Consider the following 19,824-nt stretch of genomic DNA (forward strand, 5'->3'; position numbering starts at 1 on the left):
ATATCCTGTTAATCATTACCTATATCAGGCTAACATTTGTCTAATGTGATCAATATTGAAATGCAATTTATTTTACAGTCTGTGTAAGGATGAGTAATAAGCTATAGATTTCTTTTTTAACTACTCAAAAACAAGAGAGAAAGAGAAACCCAACACAATGGTTTTGCACAACAAAACCATTGGGCATTATTACACAGTTATATCTTTTAACATAATTTTCAATCTAAGCTTTGTACAGGACATCAGGCATGGAAGGCAGGTATGTTTCCCCATTATTTGGGTTGTGGTACTTCAAGTGGGGCAATTTGAATAGTTTTGGAGGTTCCCACCCATGCAGGGTGAGAGATTCCAGTTAAAAAGGAGTACCCTGACTTAAAGCTTTCCCAAGATGAATAAGTCCCTTAAATGAGATTCCATATTCCAAAGGCTCAGAGAGACTTTTGGTAAGTGCCTCCAACCTGCATTACATGGACTTTGGTTGTAAAGGGGTTAACCCACCTGCAGGAGAGGCCTGAAAAGGAACAAGAAGGAGTCAGCAGATGTGTATGAGATGGAGTGTGGAGAAGCACTAGTTGTGAGAGGACTGCAGGCTGTTAATCAGCTGGGACCCCGATAGGCTTTTGCAACCTTTACAGGCCCCTGGAACCAGCGGGGATCCTGTTAGGGACTTTAGAACCCTTGTAAGGGATGGGTGTTACAGGCGGCGAACCATAGTTTTGTTTTCGAAAACCAGAAACTATGGACTATTTTATGTTGCTTATAAGCTATTTACGGTAGTTTTGCCTGGTATTTGAAAATAAAGGCAGTTTTGCTTTTACAAGTTTGACTGGCTGGTAATCCCAGAGTCCCCCCATGTTACAGCATATAAAATTCAAATCTAGTGCTAGTGCCAAATCAAAAAACCAAAAGGACAGGTGCTATTTCATCCTATCACTAGAGATCTGATTGAAGAAAAAACATACATGGGCTTTGTTGGTACTCCATAGACACTTACAGCAATTATTAAATTATACAAATGTTATTACACAAATCCAGTTAAAATCACAAATACATTATTTAGATCAGCCTCTACAACCATGGAGAGCGTTACCTTTGGCAACTATACAGGTATAGATCTAATACCCCAATCCTGGAATGAGGTAGACTACAAGGGAACATAAACTCAAACCATATTATGATCCTCTACATGTTTTATGGGGTGGGCCGCTTCTTCAGGACTCAGAAATGGAGGCTTAGTTTAATAGGTGATCGATTGAATGGCAGGAAACTATACAGAAACAGAAAGCAGAACTTAGGCAAGATCCCATCCCTGGGGCAAACGTGGGAGCAGGCCAGTGCAGGTGACAAAACAAAATCAGAGTCAGTAAACCAAGGCTAGCTCAATAACGCTGAAAGGAGAGGAAAGACAAAAGAGTATATATACTTATAATATGTCCCCCAAGCACCCAGAAAGCAGTTCACTCTTCACTTTCAGGGTCCAATTCGAGGTAGTATTATTCCAAATCCATTCCAATATGGTGCCTCTCATCACTTTCAGCATGTAAGCAGCATGGTGTCAGGTGCCCAGAGGGTATACTCTTTTGCCTCCCCTCTTCTTTCAGTGGGATTAAACAAGCCTTGGTTTACTGCTCTCACGTCTGCCCCAGGGAGGAACCTTTTTTTAATAGGGTAAAAAAAAAAAAAAAACACTAACTGTGTTAGGATGTGCTATTTTGTTAAAGCTTTTCCTAATAATCACTGAGATTAGGCCACGGATACCTGCCCTCACATTTCTTTCTCTCCCCTTTTAGTCAAAGTTGCCACCCTACTGCCCACCTCTCCCTCCACGTCCAGCCAGAGTTTCTATCCTTCCAATTCCTCCCTGTCCAACAACAGTTTCATCCCCTTGCTACCTTTACCTCGTTCCCCTTTACCTTTTAAAAAGCTCATCAACCCTCTAATGCAGCACATAAAGAGGAGCAGTGAAAATTATTACTGCTCATTTTGGCCTCTTTGTAACACTGAAGGTCACCCTAGTTGGGTACTCACAGAACTATTAAACATTTGCACTCACAAGCATCCAGACATATTAGCCACATGGTGCATTGTTATCAAGACTAGCATTGTGGGAAGGAGCATTACGACACAACCATTGTATAGCACTGCAAAACAGGAAGCTGAGCCTGTATATGTAATGAGCAAATATGTCTGACCTGTGCACATGTAGAACTAGGTTGTACAAATAGATCTATCAGATTATTCCTGAAAACATTAAATTGTAGGACTATTTATGTCAAGGCAATTTTACATGTTAAGCTAAATAGATTTAAAGGTTATACATTTAAATGAAATAGGTTTCAATAGACAAAGCTTTTCTACAATTAAAGATGCAAAAATGTTAGTGTGTAAATGGTCATGCTGTATTTAAGCTCTTTAATAATATTACTACTTGCCAGACTCCACATAGTACTGCTAAGTCATTAAATAGCTTTTTGTACTGAACTAAGGCTGCAGTTCTAATAAAGATCATTAAAAGGTACTTATCTTTATCATCTTCTGTGGAACAATTTTAGCATTAAAAACACAAAGGAACTAGTGTTGATCTTTTAAAAGGAGCTCAACTGTAGAGATTTAAAATGTTTGTAGTAGTATGGAATTTTACTAGCTGCTATGTGATGGAAATTTTAGCATTATAACTGTACCACACACTGGAAAGTAGAGAGCAGAGGGGTAAGTGAAGGTTACAATACAACCACATAAAGCTTTGTGGAGTTGGCATTAAGAAATGTCTACGCAATCGTACTCAACCTGCTTCCTAGAATACTAAAACAGATTACAGTCAGTACATTAAATTTATCTTTCTACGTCACCTTTACTTTTACATGTAAATAGTTACCCATTGGTACAGAACATACTTCAAATAGGTGCTAATGATCAACCAAATAAAATGTGTAGAAGGAATGAAATAGGGTTAGGAAAACATGTGCACTACTAAAGCTGCCATACGTAGAGGTTGATTTACTAAAACTGGAGAGTGCAAAATCTGGTGAAGCTTTGCATAAAAACCAATCCAGGTTTTTTCTTGTGAAAACTTAATTGAACAAGTTACGGTTAGAAATGGATTGGCTACCATTAACAGTTGCACCAGATTTTGCACTCTCCAATTTTAGTAAATCAACCCCATAGAGGGTCGCTGGTTCGAATCCCAACCAGCACACTACCTGCCTGGAGTTTGCATGTTCTCCCTGTGCCTGTGTGGGTTTCCTCCTCCGGTTTCCTCCCACACTCCAAAGACATGTTGGTAGGTTAATTGGATCCTGTATAAAATTGGCCCTACTATGTAGGTATGAATGTGAGTTAGGGACCTTAGATTGAAGCTCCTTGAGGGCAGGGACTGATGTAAATGTGTAATGTATATGTAAAGCGCTGCGTAAATTGACAGCGCTATATAAAGTACCTGAAATAATAATACTAAGAAGGATGAATACACAATAGCTTTTGTCTTAGATTATAACAAACACTATCAATAAGTGGAAAGGATAAACATTGGCAGATATTGAAAGCTGATAAACATTTGAGGGGACATTAGCAAAAAAACACAAAATTAATTTACTAACTTGGACCCCCGAGAAAAAGTGATATATCAATCTTATTGGTAAAAGTTTCTTTGCATGCAGTAAATGCAATGCCTGCAGTAAAGTGAAGAAAAATATCAAAAGAAGGAAAAAATTTGTGTCTTGAGTAAAGGGAAAATAATAGAATATTAAAGATCATATTATATGAATTACAAAAGAGTTAGTGTATGGCATACAATGCCCATGCAGATTGCAATATAATGACCGTAACAAAACAATGGCCAAAAGAACAAGTTTAGGTTGTCTCTGTAGGGTTCAAGAAACACAATTTATCAAAAAATGCACCAGGCATGTTATTTTGGGGTATTGAAAAATAAAACAAGCACTGGAGAGGTAATAATAACATTAACTTTGTGAATTAAAAACACTGACTTCAAAAGGGTTAAATATGGAATTTGATTTAAACTGCTTTATAAATTATTTTTATTTGTGTAATTTATTGGGCATACATTGGGGGGGGGGGGGGCGGCACGAAGATTTGTTAGTGTATCATGTATATATAGTTATTTTATTATAATATACTTGCTACAGTTTATTTTGGGGAAATATGTGTATGGATATTGGAATTTTAAGGATGGATTTTATCATATCCTGCCTGTTATACAAATAATTTTGTCAAATAGGTAGTGGAGAGAAAAAGGTTTACCCTTTTGTCTATAGGGTTTTAATTTATATGTTTTAATTAATCAATAATAATAATCAATAATAATAAACAATATTTTGATTTCACGAGTTATGACATCTCCTGGGTTACGGCTAGGGTCGCTGCTCCACCCCATTGCAATAACAATACACAGAAGGGCAAAAGTATATACAAACGATTCTAGTAAACTATTTGGTGCGATGTATCAAGTGTTCTCTATGGCAACATAACAACAAAGCAGCACTGTAAAAGCCAGGAGGATGTCATGGCTCTTTGTACCCTCTGAGGAAGTCGCATTGGTGTGATGCAAGGCATCAGGGTGGAGCTTGTGACATTGTCATGTTCAAACCAATTAGTAAGAGAGCTTTAGTCCAGAGCACAGCTGCTGAGCCATACATCTTAAGCGGAAAGTGTATATGTTTTTACCTGTAGTGCACAAAACATTGTGAGTGATATTTTAACTGTTTTTGATTAAAGTGACAATATTTTAGTGAAAAGCACTATAATTGTTTTAATTTTTTTCTAAGCAACTGTTGTAAGGAATATAAAGAGCTTCATACAGGAAATATTTATTAACTTGGAAATAAAGATCAAAAGTCATTATAAAATAGGAGATTGTGGAGGAGAAATGGTGATGCATGGTTCCAGAAAATAATTGTAAAAAATGATCGGACCAGAAATCAAATTGATGAAAATCAAAGTACTGTAATCGTGGAGCACAAAATAGTGTAACAAGATGACTTTGATTATAGTTGGATTTTATTTGTTTTGTTTCAATATTTCCCTGTATGCATATAGGGGTGTTTCATATGGAAATTATACACATAGTATAGAATTTCCAGAATGCCGGTTGATTTCAAGCATTATATGTACTTAAAGCGGAGTTCCGGGCACAGATGTCATTTTTTAATGAACATACCCCCGGGACAGTCAGGGCTAGCACATTCCACAATGGCTAGCCTCTGATCTGTCCCGGTTCGCACTTACCTTTTAGAAGAAATACTTACTTATAAAATTTCTTCCACAGCGTTTCCATCTCTCTTGTGGGCAGCTGAAGCCGGCGCGGTCCTCTTCTGCGTCTTCTTCCGCGTCTTCTTCTCCCAGAATGCGCCGCACCGGCCCCTCTCGTCACTTCCGGTGCAGCGCCGCATTCCTAAACAGCTTCTGGGCATGCCCAGAAGCTGTTTAGCAGGGGAATGCGGCGTTGCCCGGAAGTGACGAGCGGGGCCGGTGCCGTCGCATTGATTCCTGGGAGCGATGACGTTTAGCTCCCAGGAATCATCGCAGCGCAGGAAGTGACAGCGGAGCCGCGGCGCTGAGGGAGGAAGTACCCTGAGGTGAGTATTTACGATCGTCAATTACAAGGTGAGTTTTTAAAAAAAAAAAAAATCTAACTATCCAATTCCTTTTCAGGTTAGGCTGAACTAGCGAACGGGCACAAAAAAAAAATATCGTTTTTGTGCCCGGAACTCCGCTTTAAATATTTTGATTAAATCTTTGAGAATACAAGTAGTATCATTTTGGTATAAATCTTTATATTAGCAGTGCTGCAATTAGGTTGTATGTAAATGTTAACCACTTGACCTCAGGAAGATCTACCCCCCCCCCACCCCCGCCTTCATGACCAGGCCATTTTTTGCGATACAGCACTGCGTTACTTTAAAGTGATTGTAAAGTTTAACTTTTTTTCCTATTAAAAATAACAAACGTGTTATACTTACCTGCTTTGTTGCAGTGGATTTACAGCCCAGTTCCTTCTCTTCTACAGTCCCTCTTCTGCTCTCCTGCCCCCCCTCCCCCCTCCTGTTTATTGTCCCCACAGCAAGCAGCTATGGGGCACCCGAGCCCAGTCACAGCTCCCTGTGTCCATTCAGACATGGAGCTGCAACCCGGCCTCGCCCCCTCTCTCTCCTGATTGGCTAGCTGACTTTGATTGACAGCTGCAGCAGTTAATGGTGCCACTGCTGTGTCTCAGCCAATCAGGAGGGAGAATTTTGGACAGCTGAAACACTTGTGGACATCAGATAAGTGTTAGGGGGGCCAAGGGGTACACAGAAGGCTTTTTATCTTAATACATAGACACCCCCCCCCCTTCAAAGTGAACATATTTAAATACTAAAATGTCCATAGCCTGGCTACAGGTTCATTTTAAAAACTGAAGGACTAGAAAAGGAGACAGACACACATGTTCTCCCTAAAGACTAAATATTTACACATATATTTCTGGTTGTAATCTATAATTCTATTTCTTCTTCTTTTTTTTTTTTTTTATGTATTTTGTCCAAAACAGCAGTCAAAAATATTACTGCATCAACATTAATCAACATAATGACTGGAGATCAAGAGCACATTGCTGAACATTACCTTCTTTCATTGGCAAAAAATAAAACATGCGATCAATCGTTCTGAATTATATTATCCAGATTGGCAAATGTCCCATACAAATTCCACAACAGTGTTTATAATTCTAGAAATGTAGAGAATCACAAGAATGGTCTTTATCAACAAGACACTGACAATGTATTCTACAAATCATGATGATAAACAGATTTTATGAATATTTTGTGTGATCTATTAGACATATAAATAAAGTTACATCAACCATGGATGAATATTTTCCACTGCCTTTTAACCATATACGCAGATCATGATTGGGAGAACAAAGACTTTTTTCACTGTTTCACCTAATGCATTACAGAAGAGAATGATTGTTTGAGAAATTCTTTGCATTCAGCATTCAGGAGTGGAGACTAATCGTGATAAGTGGACCCTTTAGTTTCAGAACCATCAGTGCGAATCAAGTCTCATAACAGTGTTGAACAAAAAATCCCTGACATCATTAAAATGGTTCTAAAGGCTTTTTTTTTTTTTTTTTTTACCATAATGCATTAAGGTTAAAAAAAAAAAAAAAAAACACCTTTCAGGTGCAGCTGCTCCCCAGCCCCCCTTAAATACTTAACTGAGCCCGCTCTCTGTCCAGTGATGTACAGGGGAGCAGTGGCGCTGCTCTCTCTCTCCCTCCTCACTAGACTGTGTAAGAGCAGTGGGAGCGGGAGCCATGCATTATGGAAACTAAAACAAAATTGTTTTTGTAGCACCCTACTGCCGGGCTGTTTAGCTTTGCTCTCCTGTAACCAGTAGAGCTGTGTTGGTAATTCTTAGAGTTTGCTTTGAGCTCTGCAGGCTGCTGTCCCATTTTCTTGGGCTTTCTAGAACATAGTGGGTGGAAGGGCCAGATAGGCAGCCTGAATATTTATGCAGTCCCAGCCAATCCCTGGAGAGGTGTGTCCAGACAAGGGCTGGAGGGTGTATAAAACGTGTGGAGCCCAGAGCATAGTTTTCTTGTCCAGGAGGAGAAGTTCCCAGCCAGGAAGGGCTGCCTGCCTTCTGGCTGTATTGCTGAAGGCCCACCCTGCTTTTTAGGATTCTAGCCATTGCTGACAATGTCTGCTCAGCCACAGACCCTTTTAGGGACCAAGAGGGGTGTCATTGAAGACCTGCCTTGGGAATGCAGAGGGAGAGCCTGTCTGCTGGAATCAGAGTTGCATTCTATGCTTGATGGACACTGAGTACTGACCCAGAGGGGGAGGGAGAATTTCTGTTTAGTTTTTATCACCCCTACTGCTCAAAGTACAAGGCTTGCCTGGCCTGGGACGATGCTATAGGTGCCCCAGTGCTGTCTACTTAATGTCACATAGCTTAAGGGACTGTTCAACAGACCTACTACAAGGAAGAGTGTTCATTTTTTTCCAGATAGTAATGTGGAGTATCCCCAACTCCTTGAACCCTATTCAATTTGCTACAGCAATCAATGTTAATAAGTCTACCGTTTCGGGCTGTATTTCCTAAGCCAGTGTGTGAAGATGCTGTTTGTCTGGTTGTTGCACTAACGGGAATAGAACCTGGGACTTTAAAACCACGCCCCTTGTTAAGGCTAGTGCTACATGGTCTCTGTTGAAAGTGATGTGACAAAAGTAAGACTTTGCACTAGTTCATGGAAGTTTCATGTTAAGACTGTACACACTGGGTTTGTGTACCCACATCTGTATGTGGACCAATGAAACTTCAAATAATGCAGAGCATATGGAATAAAGCTTTTAAGAGCAGTTCCTGTAGACAAGAAGAAAAAAGTAGTGAGGAACAATGTTGGTGTTGTATTTCTCCAGAAGGTAAATGCATATTGTCATTACATAATTAGGATGGTGGTTTTCACTTTTTTTAAGTCAGGGATTGCTTGGCAGAATTTTTAAAACAACTAATGTGAGGAACAACAACATTCCGAAGGCCAGTGTGTGATATCCACTGCCCCAATCAATTTGTTTTACAACTCCAGACCTCATGGCACAGTGCAAAACAAAGATTTCACCCTGGTGAGTTGTTTCATTGAATTGGACCATTTAGCAGAACTGTTTCTACAGTCAATGCCAGGACATTTTTGACAGGCATCAGCATTGTGCACCAAGTAGCCCATTTTTATGCATATATGTACAAATAGATAAGGGGACTTAAAGACTGGTTTGGAGAACAAAGGTGTAGGCAACACAGTAAGGAACTGAAAACAAAAAAGTCACTAAGAAAATTTGTATTCCTTAGCTCTTTATTTGGAAGCTTTGCTGCTAAACACCTTTGTATTTTTTTTTTAAAACAAATATTTCTTATTGTAGTTCATCAGGGCAGAAACAGCCAGGACTTTTCTCATCAGCATTTTACAGCAACCAACAAGCTCTGCACATACCCTTCGCACCCTACAGCACAATAATAAGCTCTCTGCTTGTAAGGCCAAGCTGTTTTGGCACTGAAAACGCAGTTTCCTGAAAGCAAACAGGTAATGGAAATATCAGATCTTAAATTGTGTGAAACTTCCATAACATGGCATAAAGTTACACTTTGTAAGGGTGCAGTTGGGTCATAAAAAACGTCTTTTATCTAGCAGAAGAAATTATAAACGGCCCACACCCTCTTAAGTATGAATAGACGCTCTTAGCTGTAACAGAGTGTGAATTTATATACTTTTAACAAATATTTTATTTGTTTTAGACTTGGAACCACTATAGAAAGTGTATCCCTGGCACCTGTCAGCAACTTGCGCCTTTTACCCTTTTTTCTCCTTCTCAGATCAGCCATTAATATGAAAACTATACCATGTTTTATAACTCCCTGGTTGGTTGTTAGTTAACAGGGCTACTTAGAAAAAGGTTTAGTCTATATTTAAATATTTGCTATTGCCAATACATTTTATTTCAACTGGAATTCAAAATGTTATGCTAGGTGGCCCTTTGCCTAAGGGCGTGGTGCCAGGGTTACTGTTACTGAATCGTGACAGAGCTCAGCTGCCACTTGACCTTTATGATTAAGGTACAGTGCACACACACACCAGTGCCCAGAGCTAGTGTATCCCTACAGTTCATTATAGGAAAATGTTGCAGGAGGGATTATATTTTTATTGGCTTAGATCATCTGCATCAGTCAAAATAATTCAATGATATCATAATGATCAAATCACACCGATATAATCACTCTGCCCATGTTTCTCTGTCTGCAAATGGATATACTACAGCTGCAAGAAAAAGTATGTGAACCCTTTGGAATGATATGGATTTCTGCACAAATTGGTCATAAAATGTGATCTGATCATCATTTAAGTCACAACAATAGACAATCACAGTTTGCTTAAACTAATAACACACAAAGAATGAAATGTTTCCATGTTTTTACTGAACACACCATGTAAACATTCACAGTGCAGGTGGAAAAAGTATGTGAACCCCTAGACTAATGACATCTCCAAGTGCTAATTGGAGTGAGATGTCAGCCAACTGGAGTTCAATCAATGAGATGAGATTGGAGGTGTTGGTTACAGCTGTCCTGCCCTATAAAAAACACACACCAGTTCTGGGTTTGCTTTTCACAAGAAGCATTGCTTGATGTGAATGATGCCTTGCACAAAAGAGCTTTCAGAAGACCTACGATAAAGAATTGTTGACTTGTATAAAGCTGGAAGGGTCTATAAAAGTATCTCCAAAAGCCTTGCTGTTCATCAGTCCACAGTAAGACAAATTGTCTATAACTGGAGAAAGTTCAGCACTGCTGCTACTCTCCCTAGGAGTGGCCGTCCTGTAAAGATGAATGCAAGAGCACAGCGCAGACTGCTCAATGAGGTGAAGAAGAATCCTAGCGTGTCAGCTAAAGACTTACAAAAGTCACTGGCAAATGCTAACATCCCTGTTAGCGAATCTAAAATACGTAAAACACTAAACAAGAATGGATTTCATGGGAGGATACCACAAAGGAAGCCACTGCTGTCCAACCAAACATTGCTACACGTTTACAGTTTGCACAAGAGCACCTGGATGTTCCACAGCAGTACTAGCAAAATATTCTGTGGACAGATGAAACCAAATTTGAGTTGTTTGGAAGAAACACACAACACTATGTGTGGTGAAAAAGAGGCACAGCACACCAACATCAAAACCTCATCCCAACTGTGAAGTATGGTGGTGGGGGCATCATGGTTTGGGGCTGCTTTGCTGCATCAGGGCCTGGACGGATTGCTATCATCGAATGAATAATGAATTCCCAAGTTTATCAAGACATTTTGCAGGAGAACTTAAAACCATCTATCTACCAGCTGAAGCTCAACAGAAGATGGGTGTTGCAACAGGACAATGACCCAAAGCATAGAAGTAAATCAACAACAGAATGGCTTAAACAGAAGAAAATACGCCTTCTAAAGTGGCCCAGTCAGAGTCCTGACCTCAACCAGATTGAGATGCTGTGGTATGACCTCAAGAAAGCAATTCACACCAGACATCCCAAGAATATTGCTGAACTGAAAAAGTTCTGTAAAGAGGAATGGTCAAGAATTACTCCTGACCGTTGTGCACGTCTGATCTGCAACTACAGGAAACGTTTGGTTGAAGTTATTGCTGCCAAAGGAGGTTCAACCAGTTATTAAAACCAACGGTTCACATACTTTTTCCACCTGCACTGTGAATGTTTACATGGTGTGTTCAATAAAAACATGGCAACATTTCATTCTTTGTGTGTTATTAGTTTAAACAGACTGTGATTGTCTATTGTTGTGACTTAGATGATGATCAGATCGCATTTTATGACCAATTTGTGCAGAAATCCATATCATTACAAAGGGTTCACATACTTTTTCTTGCAGCTGTATATGTGATTATCCTAACTGTAAAAAAATGTGTAGTGTATAACAGATTTTTCCACCAGGATACAGTAAAGGTGGAAGAATAAATCCCAACTGATGTCTTGCACCATTTATCTTGTTATACCTGTAACCCCCACATGGTATAATTGGTGACTGATTTTTCTGCTTGGAAATACTTTAAAAATAGGAGTTTGTACTTACCTTAATTTTTTTTTGGCATCAATTGAGGAACATGAAGATAAAGAAAATCATAGAAGTCCAGCTGTCTTCAGGCGGTGAACAGTAGATATACTAAAACCATGGAAGCCAAGCCCACATTACCCCACCCCTAACCATCGTGCCTCAGTTTTGTTAGGTGTCCCTCACTGCACTCCAAGAAAAATGTGAATGTGCAAAAATCCAATTTTCTCTATCATTTAGTAAGGGGCACAGGGTTAAGGAAAATTATAGATGAGTGGGATGTCCAAAAACAATCCAAATGAGGCATAAGCAGCATCAACTGAGAGATCCAACAGATGTGGACTTCTTACTAGAGGAGTATCTGAAGAAATATTTGGCTTAAGCTGTCAGTTTGGAGGCTGAAGAGTGGGACATTAAAAAGATACTGCTCTGACCCAGTATAGCCGCCAAGGTCACGAGGCGCATTAGAGTCAAGTCGGACAGTTGTTCCCCTGGTGAGCACAGGAAATCATAGAGGAACCTCCTCACAACTTCCTTCCCTTCTGCATTGTAGACTCGGTCGAGCGCCATTTACAGTGCGAAGACTGCTCCTGCTTACATGTTGATCTGTCAGAAATACAATCAACTCCTAATTTCCTGACTTGGGCTGACATTACAGTGCCTTTTCTGGACTAAAACTGCAAGCAATATTGAACAACAATGGAAAGGTAACCGCTAAGGTGTGAGTAATTGAATCCTCAAAGGTCGGGTGCACGTCCAGTCTGCGGTCTGAGCAAATCCAAGCACAAAAAAGTATCGACCGCACTCCGACCTGAAAGGCAATCAGTGGACTTTATTGAATAAAATATCCAAATGTAACAAAAATCCTGGACATAACAGGCGAGCAAAGAAAGCGGTTGGCGCATTTCACGAATCACTTTCACTTAACCACTTAACGCAAACTGACATCCTCGGCTGCATTTAAGTGGTTGTACCGGGGTGATGCCTGCAGCTAGAGGCATCACCCCAGTACCATTTTTTAGAGCCAGCGGTAACGACCAATGCGGCTCAGGAGCCGCTCGATCGTTACCCCAGCGAGCAGGAGGGGATGTCCCCCCCTCCCACGGCTCTGCCCGGGTCTCCCGTCCCACCGGGAGACCAGAGCAACCAGCTGGAGCGTCCGCTGGCTGGTTGGAGTCCCGATCAAAGCCGGATGTGGCTTTGATCGGGTCTCCGATGACATAACCCGGAGGTGGCGTCCATGACATCACGTCCGGGTTACTCGGCTGCTAAAGGCGCTGAATTTAAAAAGTGACAGTCTTCAAAAATGCAGTTTTTGGCATTTTGAATATATGGAAGTGTAGTGGAGGGGTCTGGGGTCTTTTAAACCCTCAATCCCACCATAAAGAGTACCTGTCACTGCCTATTGCTGTCACAAGGGATGTTTACATTGTTTGTGACAGCAATAAAAGTGATCAGATTTTTTTTTTTTTTAAAACCCGTGCTAAAATTAAAAAAAATAAATAAATAAAAAAAAAATTTAGCCGCCCCCATCACTGTGAGCTCGCGCACAAAAGAAAACGTATACCGAAGTCGCGCCCGCAAATGAAATCGCTGTTCAAACCACACATGTGCAGTATCGCCGCGATCGCCAGAGGGAGAGCAATACATTAAAAAAAAAGAGCTACTCTCTAACTCTAAACTGGTAACCGTTAAACATTTTTAAAGCGTCGCCTATGGAGATTTTTACTGACCATAGTTTGTCGCCATTCGGTGGGTGTGCGCAATTTTATATCGTAACCTGTTGGGTATCCATTTACTCGACGTGACGTTTACTCGATCTTTCGCAATATACAAAAAAATGGGCTAACTTTACTGTTTCGTTTTTTTAAATGCAGTGAAATGTAATTTTTCGTAATTTTTCCCAAAAAAATGGCGTTTGAAAGATCGCTGCGCGAATTCCGCATGACAATGACAAAAATATTGCAATGACAGCTATTTTATTCTCCAGAGTCTTTGCTAAAAAAAATATACGATATATATATATATATATATATATATATATATATATGTGTGTGTGTGTATGGGGGTTCTAAGTAGTTTTCTAGCAAAAAATACTGATTTTAACGTGTGAACATCATGTGTCAAAAATGGGCTCGGTCCTTAAGTGGTTAATCATGTCGGAGTGCGGTCGATAATTTTCTTGTGCTTGCAAGCACTATTGCCCAGTTTTCCTTTGTTAAATTACACAATCCCTCTCACTCTCATCTCATCATAACGTGATAATTCTGTAGTACAAGAACTAGAGAATTAAGAACTAGAACTAATTTTCTTTGTGATAACAGAGTGAACAGGTCACAGGGTGGCTCTAAATTTCTGACAGGGTTAACAAGTATTTTCTCTTTGCACTTATCAAACATATATAACAGAACAATAACTACTAATTTTTGATAAACATTTTGACGTATGCAAATTTTACTTCTAGGCAAAAGATAAAAGTGCAGAAGACTTACAAATATAAGGACCACCCCAACTTTGTAAGTTGGTTCTGTTGCGGTCCAGGTACTCCTTCCAATGAGCATTGCCAGACCCTACCTTGGACCTTTCTACAAATTGCACTGCAGTTGAGCAATACAACCTGGTCTAGGAGACACCGCCAACTGTGATTTGATAATGCAGTTGCAGGACAACGAAGGTGCAGCAGCATATTGTTGAATTATTCTGCACTCTCCTCCTATCAGGAAGATACCAGTTTATGTACTGAAGAGAATTAAAGATACTTTTATGAAAGGGAGATTCTGGTACTTTTGCTAGATGCATGTAAACCACACACTTTAATATTTTTTTAATTAACCCATAAATTAATTAATTGGTGGCTTTTTATTTTTGCCTGCAGTTTAACTTCTGATGTGCATGTGGTTGGGTTTACAGATCTGTTAATACATTTTTAAAAAAAAAAAATTAAAACTCACATATTTAAACCACCTGCAATGAGAATCCTTGTAGATTCTACAGCTGTTCCCAGTGTGAGATAATGGCTGCACGGAGTCTAGATTACAGCTATTTATGTAACCCATTCCAAACGTGCATCCAGACCATTACCGAAAACCTTGCATTCCTTTACAATAGATTTAAAAGGCCAGTTAACTTAAAACATGTTACCCTATAGAAAAGAACTGCTAACAGCATCCACATTGTGTACTAAATGGACTCATGCAGACCACCTGCAATACAATAAGTAGGTAGTGTGATGAGAAGTGAAGTGTCCTACCTTTAAGACTGAAACTTCTAAATCCATTTTTAACAAGATAAAAAATATTCACTTTCAAAATACTACCTCCATGCAAAGCCATGACAACCCCCCATGATACATAACTGTAGCACTGCCCCCGCAGGGACTGCTAGAAATAGCCTTGACGGGCTCCTCCCCCCCCCTCCCCCCGGTACCAGCACACAGTTGTAATTAGATCACACTCCTGAATCCCTCCTTGCTCCTGTTGGCTCTTCACAAAAATAAACAGTCTACGGGTATTGATATGAGGACATGGGGGAACAAATTGGGACTTTAATTGAGGCAAAATGGCGTTGGAAGTTTAAACATGGTTAAAAACCATATATTTATTGAATGATAACACATTGAAAGAAAACATATATCGATGGCAACATTCATATGCACCACCATATGTATAACACCCAGCAGTACAATAGACAATCAAGGTAAAATAGTACATGATAAAATCATAGGGATACATGATTGAAACCCATTTGGTAATAGCAGAAACATGACATATTCCAAAGTTGACATCTAGTGCTGTTTATTCATGCATATCGTAGAGCATAGCAGTGTGCCATCGTAATAGCAAGCAACCACGGTAGCAAAGACTCTCGTGGAGAAATTCTTTGTCCATTATGGCTTACCTAAACGGATACATTCGGACCAAGGAAGGGACTTTGAGAGCAAATTGATAAAGAGACTGATGGATCTACTAGGCATACAAAAGTCCAGGACTACTCCTCATCACCCACAAGGGGACCCTCAACCGGAAAGGTTCAACAGGACTCTCTTGAATATGTTGGGGAAGTTGACTGCAGAACAGAAACCCCATTGGTGTAGACACATTACTGCACTGGTTCATGCCTACAACAGTACCAAAAGTGACGCCACTGGGTATTCCCCTTACAGATTAATGTTTGGCCGTGAAGCCCGATTACCAGTGGACCTGGCTTTTGGTTCCTCCTTGGATCACACATCAGAGACCTCCCATAGAGGGTATGTGGACAGGCTGCGGAGGAGCCTGAAGATGGCTTACGAGCAGGCTCGAGCCACCTCGAACTCCAGAGAGAACAGGAACAAGAGGAACTCCGACCTGAAAGTAAGAATTCAGGATCTTGAACCAGGTGTCCGGGTTCTGCTAAAAAATCTAGGCATTCCGGGCAAGCATAAGTTGGCGGATCGTTGGAGATCACAGCCTTACGTTGTGTGTAGGAAGCTGCCAGGGCTCCCAGTGTATGAAATCAAGCCAGAAGGAAACACTGGGCCAGTAAAAACCTGGCATCGGAATCACCTTTTACCTCTCACAGAGGCAGTCAGGATAAGCACAGAGGGGGAATTCCCATCCACATCCACTGATGTGTGTAGGCCAATAACCAGGTCTCAGCTTGCACCCTCTACAGATGAAGATGAGGAAGTTGAGATGAGTTGGCTGTGGCCTCCGGAAGCTTCAGAAACAGATGCTGATATCTCTTCAGATGTAGAGGAGGATAATAACGGAACTCTCAGGGCAGAGGCCCCAGAATTTGTGCCGGCAACTCATCCTGCAAAAGAGCCCAGTACACTTATTTACTCTCCATCTTTAGTCACTGAGAGGAGGGATGATGACATTTGTCAAAAAGGAATGGACACTCCGAAAGTGCAAAGAGCAAAAAGTCCTTCTACTTTTGATTCAGTAGGGGACAGCCGCACCTCACCCCTTGGCACATCTGTACCAGACACGGTAGTTTCAGCTGTGAGTGCACAGGATAGCTTCCCATCATATGACAACTGGTGGGAAGCTCCTCTGTCTGTATTGTATGACCATATAGAGGCTAAAATACAAGATAGAGCTAGCAATTTGAACCTCTTTGGAGGACCAAAGAGATAAAGTAGGGGGAGTGTGTAGCGCTGATATACTCCTATATTGATGTGTGTCTGTATACTTCAATGAAACGTCCATGGACATTGCTATGTTTGAGTAGTTGGAGCCATCTAGTGACCAATACTGGTAATGCAGCTATGTTTTTCTTTTTGAAAGAGACAGGAAGGGATTGTTGGTTTGATGACCTACCCATGAACACCTTCTTGTGCAGGGCATGCTGGGTAGGGGATAAAAGGGGCCGGAGCAGCCATTTTAGGTCTTGGAATCGTGTGGCCTGCCTGAGAGGACCTGTGGGGAGACGGTGGCCAGATTGCAGAGACCCAGAGACACTCATCCGAGCAACGGAGGACGGGATCCACCCTGTGGGGCTGAACGGAGCGATTGGTCCAGCTGATGGAGAAGCAAGTTTCAGTCACCGGACAAAAGTCACCACACAGAGCCTCTATACAGTGGGTGAGCGGGTCACGGCCCACAGTTTGTTAAATCTCACATGCAGTTAGACTCATATACAGGCCTCACTGGAAATTATAGTTCCACGAAGGAGCAGAGCAACTGATACTGAGAAGGCTTGAGGCCTATCTGCCAAGAAATGTTTAAATAGTTGTTACAGCTACACCAGAAGCATTTTCACTTCAATTTAATTCACCAAAACTGTGGATTACAAATGACAAGGAGCCACTTTAGCTAGTGAAGAAAAGAAGATCCAGGACTAAGTACTGTCAAAAAGTGAGATCTCACACATAGCTTATAAAGTAGGGGAAGCTCCCAGGTTTAGACATATATATATATACGGTATGTATACTGTTTCTTTCTAATTGTTTATATTGAAATCCATTGTGCTGTTGTCTTATCCTGGAGTGACAATACAGGTATTTTGTACTATCTTACATTGTATTGTATTGCATTGCATCACAGCTGTGCCAAGGGGATTGAGCCAAGTTAGTGGGGTTTATTGGTAGAGTGCAGGCCCAGATCAAACCAGCAGCCCTTTCGGGGGTCAGTGCTACAAATATATATGAATATCCACATTGTAAGGGATATTTATGCAAAGCAGTCAATTATTCTATTAAAAAGAAACTGCATCAAGATCATATTTAGTCCAGCAGCATCTAGTCTATGACTATGCACACACACTACTTTTTTGCTATGCGTTTGCACATTTCCTAGTAGAAGCCATGCAGACAAGAAGTTTGGAATCCATCCCTGATAACAGTGTCTATTTTTCTGCCTCACTTGTAAGTCCCCTTTCATACTCGTGCGACTTGCCCTGCGACTTGGGACTGAAAAGTCACATGACAAGTCGTACCCCATGATTTCCAATGAGTACCATTCATATCTGTGCGACTTCAAAGTAGTCCCTGCACTACTTTGGTCTGACTTTGATGTGACTTGAGGTCCATAGACCTCAAGATTACACAGACATTGCTTCAAACCTCGTCAAAGTCCTGCAACTTTCAGGTCGTACAAGTGTGAAAGGGGCCTTAAGGTTTATGAATAAAGCAAATTCTCAAACAGGTTGTATTAAACCATAGCATTTAAATGTCCCATTTCCCTCTACTGAGCAACTACTACCAAGCATAGAAAATTATAACTAAGGTCCACTTTGTATGGTGCAAATCACACCATTTTGAGAACACAGAACCTGCCAGTTTATCATCTCATTGTTTTAGTGTCAGTTTTGTGGAAATTATACATATTCCCCTTTATCACAAGAAAAGGAAACTATATCAAGACAAGGCAAAAACAAAATACCTTCTATCAAATCTGGAGATATGCCTTTGTGGCAGTTGTTGCCGATTTCCTCTTATTATTCCCCTCCCAAGATGACTAAAATCATTGACAGCTGGGGGACTGAGTCTAGTATTATCTCCATTTCTGTGTAATGGTACTGATGTCCGAATGGCGGATACAACATGACCAGAGTATGGATTTAATGCAGTTTCTTGGCCAAGAGTGTTTTGATTGCTAGAAGTTCTTTCAGCAGCAGAATATTGGTGATTTGGGCCTTGGTAGCTTCTTTCGTGGTAGTTGGCTGGTAAGCAGGGTCTAGTTTGTTCCATAACACCACCGCTACAGCTTCTAGAGCAAGCTGACCAAGGTCCCCAGCTGCCCCAAACTCCAGCAGACCCAGCGCTGATATTGTCTGTTGTGCCACTTTGTTGTTCTATCCTCTGTGGGACCTGTAAACATATAACCAAAAATACAGAGTAAGTGCAAATAACCATGAAAGATAATTTGGCACACAGAATTGGTTGCCAACCAATGGACATATGACACTTCTCTATTCATCATTTTACATTATAGTTAAATTGCTAAAATCAACTTTACATAAACAGAAACTATCATAGCCTTGACTTTTTAGCAGACTGTGTTCGCAAAAGGTTCTGGAAACTGTATGTGGTTATGGGATGTAATACTCAATTTGTTACAGTGCTGTAGAGGAAAACCTGCACAGTTACAAGACACAATCACCAGTGGTGTAGGTAAACTTCTTTAAGCTCCAGTGCAAATACTGAGCATCTGAGAGGTCTTCTCATCAATAAATCTTAGTATACAAAAATACAGTATACAATACATAACTGCGGGAATAAACACGTGTTCAGATATTAACTCACTGCTGTATTGATTATGGTTCTCTTGGGATAATGATGGGAAAAGAATTAGGCATTCAATCAAGTGTCAGACCGGGACCCCCAAGGTCAAACCTTGATACGCCAATGTAAATAGACTTAAATAAATAGAAGGGATCACTGTTATAGTGAAGAATAAATTATAAAATTATTGATTCGGTGGATCACCTAACTTTAGTTAGTTTAAAAGAAAAAAACAAAAAACACACTTACACAAATTCAAATATATTCAATTCAATAATTAAAAAAATATATCATTGAGGTATTTGAGGAAATTATAAAACGCAAGTAAATCTATAAAACTGTCCAATTATCTTTTTCAATTATTCGTTAAAATAATTGAAAAGATGATTAAAAAGAGATGCAAATTTCAAACTTCAAAGCGTATGTAAAGTCCAAAAATAATTTTTTTTATTCTGTTAAATATATGATTGAACGCATATTATATCTAATTGACAAGCGCAAAAGAATA

The 19,824-nt window shown here is 40.2% G+C and overlaps 1 protein-coding gene across 1 annotated transcript in view; it reads right to left on the reverse strand.

Moving 5' to 3' along the window:
• Window positions 1-19,824, reverse strand: part of THSD4 (thrombospondin type 1 domain containing 4) — a 997,759-nt gene that overhangs the window by 763,741 nt on the left and 214,194 nt on the right. Inside the window, exon 4 of the mRNA XM_082253070.1 lies at window positions 18,475-18,902. Coding sequence (XP_082109196.1) covers window positions 18,475-18,902 — 428 coding nt within the window. The remainder of the gene's footprint in view (window positions 1-18,474; window positions 18,903-19,824) is intronic.

This window comes from Pelophylax lessonae, assembly GCF_965119305.1.
Source record: "Pelophylax lessonae genome assembly, chromosome: 4".
Lineage (NCBI taxonomy): Eukaryota > Metazoa > Chordata > Amphibia > Anura > Ranidae > Pelophylax > Pelophylax lessonae.